Below are 12,801 nucleotides of genomic sequence, written 5' to 3'. Positions count from 1 at the left end.
ATTAATGGTAATGATGTGTGTGCCCTTTCCACATCCACATATTTAACAACTTTATTTCTCTTTATATTCAACATAAATTAATATGATGTCTAAAAAATATTATTATGAACCACCATATTGACATCAGAATTTTATGTTTATTATGAACCATCCAACCCAATTTTATGTTTATTTTTGGTTGTCTGGGAAAGTGAAGGCACCTTTTAGTATGGTAACTATCGGCGAGAGGCTGATCACGCTATCCTACTAAGATCCGATGAAATGACGATATGCATGCCGTTTCTGTTAAAAAAAAATTTCGCGCTGCGCGCGCTATCCTTGTTGACCCCCCAAACATTATTTCCTGGATCCGCCACTGAGTGGCGTTGTGATGATCTGTAATACACACACACATATATATACCTATTGGCTTAATTTTTGTCTGATTATAATTGTTTCTTATTAATATGAAAAACTTTATTAGCTCTGCCTTTACTTTGATTATTAGAAATTAGAAGGGTTTTAGTCACTCAAAAATCTGTATTGTTCTTTACATATTAGAGGAAATATACATACATATATATATATATATATATATATATATTCAAATCTGATATTTTACAGAAGAATTCGAGTAGCTATACGGCAATATACCATCACATGAAAAACCTTGAGGAGCTGATAGCGTTTCGGGCTGGGAAACGAGTTTTGAACTAGGGGTGGGCACGGGCCGGGCCGGGCTCAAATTTGAAGAGACCGGACCGGACCCGTTTTAAAATACACCGGGGCGGGCCGAGCCGGGTAGAAGGATTCTAAGATTAGGAACCGGACCTAACCCGACCCGTTTGAAACGGGCCGGTTCGGGACGGGTTCACGGGTCCAAGACGGACGTCTTTGTTTCTTCTGCAAATCCATTACAAATCCACCTTTTTTCTTCCTCCCAATTTCGAATGGACCACCTCTTCTACAACAATAAAAATTCATCCAAATCCACCCTTTCTCTTCCCAATTTCGAATGACCGCCATAACCTCCGGAAAAAAAAACCCAGAAAACCCAAAATCGCAAAATCCCAATCCATATCATAAAAACCCAAAATCGGCAAATCTATGTCGGCTAGGCTTAATCTTCAAACCAGAAGCTTCTGGAAGTTCGGTGATGATGAAGGATGAACGGCAGATAGAGCTGGGTTTGAGAGAGATGAGAGGACGAGTCAGGGAAAGTGAGAGTGGTTTCGTCGACGGCAGCGATGGTCTCGGTGACTTCTGTGAGAGTGGTTTCGTCGAGGAGGAGAAGAGTGGGTGGGAGGGAGTCTCAAGGCGAGCGGGACAACAGTGGGACTGGAGTCTTCTGGACAGTACCATTTAATCCTGAGGCTGGGTTGGGTCTCGAGGCGAGACTTTAAACATTTGAGAGAGACGGAGGGATATCTGCTGCTGCGGCATACAGCTTCACTGCATGTGGAGCTCTGTTTTCAGTGTTTGTACAGATGGGTACTTTGCTCTTTACGGAAAATGGGTAAGGGTATGATGGAAAGAAAGGTGCAATTTGACATGCGTATTTGGAAGGGTACATGTGGAATATGATAGTAGGGGATGGGGTTCGGTAAAGGCAGTGGATAAGATCGGACAAGTGGGAGGACGTGGAAAAGGTGTTGATGACTTAAATTAGAAACGGGCCTTCGGGGCCCCGTTGTTCTAAATATTAGGACCCGGCCCGCCCCTTACATACCATCGTCCCCGCCCCGCCCCGCCCCGTTTAGTATTCAAAAAATTTGGAACCGCCTATTACCCGCCCCGAACCTGCATTACCCACCCCGACCCGCGGTTCCTATACCCGTTTGCCCACCCCTATTTTGAACAATGGTAGAGGGATTAGGTAGGACCCATAAGGGGGGGCCGTTTCCTGTGTGGGACCCAATTTTTTGGTTCTTAAAAGAGCCGTTTACACAGTCACGGTGATACGTGGACATGCAAGCGCGTGAGGTGTCAATTTATTCTTTGATTTTTTAGCTTAATTTGGAAACATAATCACGGGCAGGTGAGCTCATGAAGTTTACGGGCATGTTAGGGTTTATGGTCGGCACATCGTTCTCTGGTCAATCACTATTCATCCCGATTATTTAGATTATCAATAGTCTATATAGCAAAAGACAACAAATGTCAAAGACTAACAGTTCATGTAATTTTATGGATGGTCAATCATTCGTATTTATGTAAATAGTTGATATTCGTTGATTGTTGCTAATTTTATAGTAAATTTCAAGTAAGTTAATTAGGAAAGGGATCATCTTCAGATCCCTTCCACCTAATCAACCAAAGCCACAAATATAGGTCCTTGAAATTTGATTAAACGGCTAAAAACATGAGACTCCATTAAAAGTTATAATAACTTTAGCCGTTAGATCAAATTTCAAGTGCCTGAATTTGTGGCATTGGTGGATTAGGTGGAAGGAATCCAGAAAGTATCCCTTTCCAGTTAATTATTCACTGAATTCGACATTTCTCGCACACATTGCATTCAATGAATTTTTAGATTCAAGAGTGGACACATCCATAACTGTGTATTAAGTGTTCCTAGTGGTAAGCTTACAAACCAAATAGGATTAGGAGTAAGTCTACGAGATAAGAAAAAAAAATATACTAGATTCAACGTTATTGTGGTTTCCTAAATTACTAATAGAAGAATATGTGAGCCATTCTCAGCATCACCAATCGTTATATTAGTATACAGTTTATGGTAAGTAGTGGCAAAAACCTCTTTGATTGGCCATGCCATTTACAATATCAGCACAGACAATTAATGATTCAAACCCCATTAATATACACCCCCACCCTGATTAATATAACCATAAAACATGTCTTCCTTACCCATTAATTTAAAGGAAAACTAATGAAAAGGGTTTGAAAACTTTGAGTTTTAATGATAAGGACAAAATAAAGAGTAAAGTGAATAGTACCAGAATTGACTTTTTAGTGTAAAAATGTGGTTTTTCGTTAAATTGAACAGTACCGGGAGCTTTTCGTTATAGTTCCCATAATTTAATGACCACAAATTGTTACTTTCAACGTTTCTCGGGTAAGTTTTGCATGGCCCTCGTTTCCACAAATAAGTTTTTCTTTTTTTTTTTTTTTTTTTTTCTAATTTAAGTTTCGCATTTATGAGCGCATCTGTACATTGAATAATTAGTTGACTTACATTAATTCTTTTCTTCCCACCTTGGAAGCAGCCAACGCCAACAGTTCCGACGGCGGCAATGCCATCGCAAACACCAGCATCCCTGCCAAACTCCACCAGCAACAGTAGCAGATCCAGGATTTCAACAAGACTTAAAATAAAAAATCATATGAACCAACAAAGACATAATATATATATATTAGAAATTATTATTTGCACTCTAAAAATATGATTTTTAAAGTATAGATAAAAGTTCTCAGTAAATTACTCAACAATGATCAAATTGTTATAAAAAAATCATAAACTACATCACAATAATCATATGAATATTTTCATCTAATACACATAAGACCAAAATCATAAAATTTATTTGAAATTCAATATTGTAATGAGGTGTTGATGGAAAGATAGAGGTGGAATAATTGTTTTGGGGTTCCGGGGTAAGGTTTGTATTGGATGGGTAGATTTGGGACTTTGTGCTAATTAAAAGAGGGAATTGCATGAGAACTAGTTGGGCCTCGGGTTTGTAGACAAAAATGAGTTTTAATTTTTTGAATGGCCTGGTTCAAAACGGCACCGTCTAGGCCAGGAGAGATTTTTTAGTGTGATATGTGTGATATGTGTGCTATGTGTGCTATATCACGGGGTGGTACACGGGGTGCTATGAGCTGGTTTGATATTACTGTACTTTGAAAAAAATTTATTTTTGTTGTGCTGTGAGAATAAGCAGTTGTAAAATAAAGCAGTAGAGTGTTTGGTAAACTTTTTCTGTAAAAGTGCTTTTGAAAAAAAAAAGCAGTATTATAGTGTTTGAAAACTTTTATGTAAAACGGATGTGAAAAAAAACTGGTTTTTCAAAGCTGGGTTTTGCAGCTTTGTGTTTTTGGCTTTTTTTACATAAAATTGTAAAAAAAAAGCTGAAGCTAAATGTTTACCAAACATAAAAAAGCTCTCAGCTTTTTTGATAGCCACTTTTTTCAAAATCACCTCAGTATCAAACCAGGGCTATGTGTGATCCGGGGTGGTACACGGGGGTGGTATATCACATGTCACTAAACAAATAGTGAGATATGTGTGCTAAAAAGCTAATAACATAAAAAATAAAATTTCCCACCATTCCTATTAAAACACGTGGTGTATCACTTGTGTTTCCATCACAACTAAAAATTTCTTGAGGCAAGGCCATTAAAAACAATATTAAACTTTCTTCTTCTTCGCTAAATTCTGTTGGGTGTTGCGCTGCAAATTCATGGAGTACCAAAACCAGCACGGAACCAGGCAGTCGGGTGGTCCTCAACGATCTTCACAGATGCTTCTCCAATCTTCCGGAGGGTACCACCCAGGTCCTGTAATGGATCCGTTCCCCGGCAATAGCGACAACAACACTGAACAGAGGGCCCCGCAGTGCCTCGTTCGCGAGCAGGATCGATACATGCCGATAGCCAACGTGATACGCATAATGCGGAGGATATTACCCCCGCATGCAAAAATATCTGACGACGCCAAGGAGACCATGCAGGAGTGTGTGTCCGAGTACATCGCCTTCATAACCGGCGAGGCCAACGAGCGCTGCCAGCCCGAGCAGCGCAAGACTGTCACTGCTGAGGATGTCCTCTGGGCCATGGGAAAGCTCGGGTTTGACAACTACGTCGAACCCCTCACCATTTACCTGCAACGCTACCGGGAGTCCGAGAGTTCCGACCGCTCTCAGTTTGTGAAGAGGGAGGAGCGCCAGCTGATGGACTATTGCCCTCCTGGGCATGCTGGGCCCCAGGTTGCAATGATGCCTCCCCCGCCACCATCTTATGGACCGGGATATTATTTCGGGCCCCAGCATGGTCTTCCCATGTATGACCCCTCGATGATGGGAATGTTTAGGGATGGTTCCTCCTCTGGTGCTGGTGGAGGCGGGTCATCGTCGGCTTCTGGGGTGCAGGGTGAGAACTCGTTGGGGGGATTTGACCCGTTTGGTGACTTCAAATGATCACCACAGTTTAAAGAAAGGTCTCAGCCGTTTAATTAAGAGACGTAATTAATAAATAATTGCATTAGTTTGCAATTAATTAGTAGTTACATAAGTTATTGTAGTTTATCTCTATGTTTTAGCATGGTTGCAAACTGAGTTTGCTTCCTTTGAGTTCAAGGACAAGTTGGTTCCAGTAATGTAATGAATAACTTCATCCCTGAATGTTCATTCCTTGTATTACATGTTCAATCGTTAACTTCATCCTCTGGATGTTCATTCCGTGTATGATATGTTCAATCGTTAATGGAGCTTTCCTATTTTGGATACAAGGAGCAAATAGCTGATTCGGCTTCTGGGGTGTAGGGTGAGAACTCGTTGGGGGGATTTGACCCGTTTGTTCACTTCAAATGATCACCACAGTTTAAAGAAAGGTCTCAGCTGTTTAATTAACAGACTTAATGAATAAATAATTGCATTAATGATTGAATCTGTGTTGGGAAAGCTTGATGGGATCAAGAGTGCAACAGTGTCGCCCATTGAAGGCCAAGCTGCAGTCAATTATATACCAGAGCTCATTAATATGAGTGAAGTTTTAGGACTTCTCTAAGATGCTATTTTTCCGCCTTTCTTCAAAAAACTCATCTTTTAAAAAAATTTCAATAACATTTTTTAGACGCGATTACCAAACCAAAGTTTTTCAATAGTGCATTGGTATGCCTTGTGGGCACTTAGCATATGATGTTTTTTATGTTAGGCAAGAAAAATTAAGGAAGCTGTAGAAGATGCTGGTTTCCCTGTTTCTGAATATCCACAACAAGATGTAGCTGTATGCCGACTGAGGATAAAAGAAATGGCATGCACCAGCTGCTCCGAGTCAGTTGAGTGCGCTCTTTGAATGGTCGATGGAGTGAAAAATGCAGTTGTTGGTCTAGCCCTTGAAGAAACAAAGGTTCACTTTGATCCCAACCTCACTGATACTAGTTGCATTATTCAAGCAATTGAAGATGCTGGCCTTGGGGCTGAACTGGTTAGTTCGGGGAATGATGTCAACAAACTTCATCTAAAACTTGAAGGAGTTGATTCTCCAGAGGATATGACTATTGTCCAATCCTTCGTTGAATCAGTTGAAGGAGTAAGTAATGTTGAAGTGGACTTGGCAGGGAAGAAGGTGACTATTACCTATGATTCAGACCTCATAGGTCCAACATCTCTTATACGTTGTATTGAAGAAGCTGGCCGTGAATCCAAGGTGTACCAGGCAAACTTGTATGTTCCTCCAAGACCAAGAAAAGCTGAGCGGAAACATGAGATTCAGATGTACAGGAACCAGTTTTTCCTTAGCTGCCTATTTTCGGTTCCTATATTTTTATTCTCAATGGTGCTTCCGATGCTTCCTCCTTATGGAAACAAGGTTCACAATATGCTCACTGTAGGGATGCTTTTAAGACGGATTCTTTGCACACCAGTGCAGTTCATTGTTGGCCGGAGGTATTTAATTTGTATATTTCTATTCTTCTTGTTCTTGTCATGAGTTTTGTAGCAACAACTTGTGAATAAATTACTTAAAGGAGCAAATACTAAATATTGATTTTGGATGTCCTGTCAGGTTCTATGTTGGATCATATCATGTGTTGAGACGTAGATCAGCTAATATGGACACCATGTATTATGACAATTTTTCAATTGCATGATTATTCTTTTTTTCTTTCCTACATCAGGTTGTCATTGTCGCATTTTTGACATGGCTTGGATGGTTCATCCCTGTAGAATTTGGTCTTTTTTCCGGAAAACTGGATACCAAAAGGCATGGATAAATTTGAGCTGGCATTACAATTCGGTATCTCAGTATTAGTGGTTGCTTGCCCTTGTGCCTTGGGACTAGCAGCCCCTACGGCAGTAATGGTTGCAACAGGGAAGGGTGCTTTGCAAGGTGTTCTTATCAAGGGTGGAAATGCACACCAAAAGGCTCATAAGGTAAGACCACCTTATCTTGGGAAACAAATTGCTTTTCAATTCAGAATCTGGGTTTTCAACTTTTCATGCATTTTATTTTCATGTTTTTTTTTCTAGTGTAGCATCATTATACTTGTTCCTACTTACTTTTCCTTCTGAGGACGTCGAAAACCTGTTTGTTTTGGTATTAGGAAAAGACAATTACTTATTAGACACTATCCATATGTCTGAGGGTGCAAGTGTAGTCCGTTTACTCGTCTTTCCTTTGTTATGAAGTTGCTCTCCTCGTATTGGTCTGGTCATTTTGTATTATGACCTATGCTACCAACGTAGTTTATGTTGATGTTCCGTAATATAACAAGTTATGCACTTCATTTCTGACCAGTGAAATGCTCTGCCTCCGTTCTGTCAACGTTTAGGCTCTTGACATAAAACTAAATGCAATCTATGTCATTGGGTATGAAGGATTTTCTCTCTGTATGTATTGGGATTGAACATGCAACTATCATTTCATAGTTGGAATCTGTCTCATATGACTCTTTGGTTCTGGACGATTGGTGGCTGTATGCACCTTGTCCATGTCAGCAAGCCATACTCGCCAAGTTTTAGATCCCCGTTTCTTGTAGATAACAGCTCTCACTGAGGGAGAGTTCTCCCCAACTCCTTTTCTGATAACAAGGTTAATAATTGTTTCGTTTTTTTGTTTTTTTTTTCCTTTCTAAAATGAAAAGTTGAACAAATGGTACCTAAGTCATGAAGGTTGATACATTTTTTAGCATTTGACACTTTATTGATGTCTGGACGTTTACTGACATGTGTTTGATCCTTACAGGTGAAAACGATTGTTTTTGATAAAACAGGGACTCTAACAGTTGGGAAACCCTGTTGAATTGTAATCTTGTCTTGGCCCAAGACAATGGATCTAGCCCATGTTGAAATTGGCAACACAAGCATAATGGATGATTCATGCAAATGCTAGAGAATTCTAGCAAAGTTCAAGTTGGTGGAAGAGTCTAGAAGAATGGTGAGGATTCCACCAACATACAAGATTAGTGTAGATAATTCTAGCTTAGGAAGGTAGTGGAATTATCTAGATATCTCTAGCCTGATGTTTCCATGTTTCTCCAAGGTTTCATCCATGCCTATAAAAGGAGAAGGCATACACACCATTTAAAATAACCAAGAAAGCAAGTAGTGAGAAGTGAGAAGAAGCAACAAAGCTTCTAAGAGTGTTTGAGTGTTTCCTCTTGTTCTAAGTTTGTGAGTGAATAAAAATTTTGTGTAATACTTTGAGTATTCTTTCTTTCTCTTGCCTATCAATTCCGTTGCATTACATTCTTCTTTGTGAGATAAACATCTTCAAAGTAGTGAAGTCTTTTTAAGCCCCAACAAAGTGGTACCAGAGCTATGGCTAGCAATGCTATGGCAGCCTTCCAAGTTCCAGTGCTCGACAACAACAACTTCGATAATTGGAGAATCAAAATGAAGGCCCTTTTAGGAGCACACGATGTATGGGAAGTCGTGGAGAAAGGCTACACTGAGCCAGAAGATGAAGCTACTCTGTCCCAACCCTAGAAGGAGAGTTTGAAAGATTCAAGAAAGAGAAACAAGAAGGCTTTCTACTTCATCTACCAAGCATTAGATGACAATGGCTTTGAGAAGGTCTCAAGTGCAACCTCTGCCAAGCAATCATGGGAGAAGCTTCAAACCTCTTTCAAAGGAGCCGAACAAGTGAAAAAGGTTCGTCTTTAAGTACTAAGAGGTGAGTTCGAATCTCTACAAATGAAAGGGTCTGAATCAATCTCTGATTATTTTTCAAGAGTCTTAGCCGTTTCCAATCAATTAAAAAGAAACGGAGAAAAGTTAGAAGATGTTAGAATTATGGAGAAGATACTACGCTCGTTGGACCCCAAGTTCGAGCACATTGTCGTGACGATTGAAGAAACTAAAAACTTGGAAGAAATCATTATAGAGCAATTAATGGGTTCGCTACAAGCATATGAAGAGAAACATAAAAAGAGGCAAGGGAATGATGAGCAGCTCCTCAAGACGCATGTTCAGCCAAAGAAGAAAGAAGAAAGCTTCGATAACGAGAGAAGCCAGTACGAAAGAAGTGGTGGTCGAGGACGCGGACGTGGACATGGACGTGGACGTGGTTGGAACTTCAACAACCATAACAACTACGAAAGAAGAGGAAGCTCAACAAAAGGTCGTGGAAGAGGACGCTCAAACTTGAGGTTTGAAAAATCTCAAGTTCAATGCTACAACTGTCAAAAGCTTGGGCATTATGCTTGGAATGTAGAGCTCCAAGCAACAGGCTTGATGAGAAGGTCAATTATGTGAAAGAAGAGAAAGAAGATAATGGCGTTGTGCTACTAGCATGCAAGAGCAATGATGGAGACCAAGACTATACATGGTACCTTGACACCGGCGCCAACAACCACATGTGCGGAAGAAGAAGCATGTTCGTAGAGCTCAATGAATCAGTGAGTGGCAACATTTCTTTTGGAGACGAATCCAAAATACCCGTCAAAGGAAAAGGTAACATCCTAATTCTCCTTAAAAATGGCGGTCACCAATTAATTTCAAATGTCTACTACGTGCCCAATATGAAAAGCAACATTTTAAGCTTGGGACAACTCTTAGAAAAAGGTTATGATATTCACATGAAAAATTATAGCCTTTTTCTTAGAGATGACAAAGGAAGATTAATTGCCAAGGTGAAAATGTCAAAGAATAGGATGTTTCCTATGAATATTCAAAATGATGTTGCAAAGTGCCTCAAAACATGTTACAAAGACACATCATGGCTTTGGCATCTTCGTTTTAGGCATCTTAACTGTGGGGGACTGGAGTTATTATCCAAGAAGGAGATGGTGAGAGGCTTACCGTGCATCAGTCGCCCTGATCAAGCTTGCGAATGATTTTTACTTGGGAAACATTTCAGGAAAAGCTTTCCAAAGGAGTCGATCACAAGAGCCCAGAAGCCACTCGAGCTCATTCACATCGATGTGTGCGGTCCAATAAAACCAAGCTCTTTAGGTAAAAATAATTATTTCCTTCTCTTCATTGATGATTTTTCAAGGAAAACCTGGGTATATTTCTTGAAGCAGAAATCATAAGTCTTTGGAGCATTCAAGAAGTTCAAAGCTACTGTAGAGAAAGAAAGTGGTTGCAAGATCAAAGCCATGAGATCTGATCGAGGAGGAGAATTCACTTCGAAGGAATTTCAAGAATTCTGTGAAGCCAATGGAATTCGTCGACCTTTGACAGTTCCAAGATCCCCTCAACAAAATGGTGTGGCGGAAAGAAAAAATCAAACCATCATCGACATGGCTCGAAGTATGCTCAAAAGCAAGAGATTGCCTAAGGAGATGTGGGCAGAAGCTGTAGCATGTGCTGTCTACCTATCCAATCGATCTCCAACAAGAAGTGTGTGGGGAAAGACTTCGCAAGAAGCATGGAGTAGAAGAAAATCAGGTATCTCTCATCTAAGAGTTTTTTGAAGCATAGCCCACGTACATGTACCAGACGAGAAGAGAACCAAACTCGACGATAAAAGTGAGAAGTTCATCTTCATCGGCTATGACTCAAATTCAAAAGGCTATAAGCTGTATAATCCAAACAATGGGAAGTTGGTGATTAGTCGAGACGTGACATTCGATGAAGAAGGAGAATGGGATTTTTGCTCTCATGCAGGCGATCTTCACTTCTTTCCTCAGTTTGAAGAAGAGAATGAACAAGGGATGATGGAGCAAGCAAGAGAGGTTCAACAAGAATCCACTACTCCACTTGCTTCACCAACATCAATCAATCATGGTAATTCACCAGCATCAGCATCATCAAGTGGGAGTTTAAATGAAAGAGAAGTACCACGCACAAGAAGTCTACGAGATCTCTATGAGGTAGCTGAAAGACTCGATAATCCTACACTTTTCTGTCTCTTTGCTGATTGTGAACCAGTTGACTTCCAAGAAGCAATGCAAGATACTAAGTGGAGAAAAGCAATGGATGAAGAAATTGAAGCAATCCAGAAGAACGATACATGGGAACTCGCTATTCTTCTGAAAGGACACAAAGCCATCAGAGTCAAGTGGGTGTATAAGACAAAGAAGAATGCCAACGGAGAGGTCGAAAGATACAAGGCGAGATTAGTGGCGAATGGCTATAGTCAAAGAGCCATAATCGACTATGATGAGGTATTTGCACCCGTTGCTCGGTTGGAAACTATACGATTACTAATTTCTTTGGCAGCTCAAAATAAATGGAAGATTCAACAAATGGATGTGAAGTTCGCTTTCCTAAATGGAGTCCTTGAAGAAGAAGTCTACATTCAGCAATCGTCAGGCTATGAAATCAAAGCGCATGAAGATAAAGTTCTGAAGCTGAAGAAAGCCCTCTATGGGTTAAAACAAGCGCCATGAGCATGGAATAGTCACATCGACAAGTACTTTCAGGAGAACAACTTCATCAAGTGCCCTCATGAACATGCTCTCTACGTCAAAGTCAAAGATGGAGATATTTTAATTGTGTGCTTATATGTGGATGATCTAATCTTCACCGGAAGTATTCCAAGCATGTTTGAAGAGTTCAAGAGAGTGATGACCAAAGAATTCGAGATGACCGACATCGGGCTGATGGCATACTACCTAGGCATTGAAGTCAAGCAGAACAAAGAAGGCATTTTCATCTCCCAAGAAAGCTACACAAAGGAGATACTGAAAAAGTTCAAAATGGACGACTGCAAGCCCATAAGCACGCCAGTGGAGTGCGGAGTCAAACTAACCAAGCATGACGAAAGAAAAAGTGTAGATCCAACATTTTTCAAGAGTTTAGTTGGAAGTTTACGCTACTTGACATGCACAAGACCAGACATTCTCTATGCCGTCGGATTAATCAGTCGCTACATGGAGAATCCCACAACTACACACTTGAAGACCGCCAAAAGAATTCTTCGGTACCTTAAAGGTACTATTAACTTTGGCTTGTTCTATTCAAGTTTTGATAACTACAAACTTGTTGGGTATAGCTATAGTGATTGGGCAAGAGATTCCGATGATAGAAAAAGCACTACTGGATTTGTGTTCTTCATTGGAGACATTGCATTCACATGGATGTCGAAGAAGCTACCGATTGTCACTCTTTCTACCTGCGAAGCTGAATACGTAGCTGCTACCTCATGTGTCTATCATACAAACTGGCTGAGAAACTTGCTAAAAGAATTAAGCATGCCACAAGAAGAGCCAACAGAGATCTATGTCGACAACAAGTCTGCAATAGCTCTAGCAAAGAATCCAGTATTCCATGACAGGAGCAAACACATAGATACCCGCTATCATTACATAAGAGAGTGTATTGCAAGAAAGGATGTGCAAGTGGAATACGTGAAGTCACAAGACCAAGTCGCCGACATATTCACCAAACCACTCAGGCAAGAAGACTTTGTTAGATTGAGGAACACAATCAACGTGACAAGACAAGATTAAGGGGGGATGTTGAATTGTAATCTTGTCTTGGCCCAAGACAATGGATCTAGCCCATGTTGAAAAAGGCAACACAAGCATAATGGATGATTCATGCAAATGCTAGAGAATTCTAGCAAGGTTCAGGTTGGTGGAAAGTCTAGAAGAATGGTGAGGATTCCACCAACATACAAGATTAGTGTAGATAATTCTAACTTAGGAAGGTAGTGGAATTATCTAGATATCTCTAGCATGATGTTTCCATG

General features: G+C 40.3%; 2 protein-coding genes across 2 annotated transcripts; both read left to right on the top strand.

The window, feature by feature from the left end:
* The first annotated feature begins 4,396 nt into the window (after nucleotides 1-4,396).
* Nucleotides 4,397-6,015, top strand: LOC103419983 (nuclear transcription factor Y subunit B-9-like). The gene is made up of 3 exons (XM_070812042.1): nucleotides 4,397-5,124; nucleotides 5,261-5,313; nucleotides 5,875-6,015. Exons 1-3 carry the CDS (start codon nucleotides 4,404-4,406, stop codon nucleotides 6,013-6,015), a joined length of 915 nt encoding a protein of 304 aa, XP_070668143.1. The 5' UTR covers nucleotides 4,397-4,403.
* LOC103419982 (copper-transporting ATPase HMA4-like) lies at nucleotides 6,016-7,962 on the top strand. The gene is made up of 4 exons (XM_070812030.1): nucleotides 6,016-6,608; nucleotides 6,727-6,805; nucleotides 6,888-7,094; nucleotides 7,906-7,962. Exons 1-4 carry the CDS (start codon nucleotides 6,016-6,018, stop codon nucleotides 7,960-7,962), a joined length of 936 nt encoding a protein of 311 aa, XP_070668131.1.
* The last annotated feature ends 4,839 nt before the right edge of the window (nucleotides 7,963-12,801 follow it).

The sequence above is a fragment of the Malus domestica genome, chromosome 02 (genome assembly GCF_042453785.1).
Source record: "Malus domestica chromosome 02, GDT2T_hap1".
NCBI lineage: Eukaryota > Viridiplantae > Streptophyta > Magnoliopsida > Rosales > Rosaceae > Malus > Malus domestica.
The sequence above is the reverse complement of the archived record's forward strand: the minus strand, read 5'-3'. Positions and strand labels throughout refer to the sequence as shown.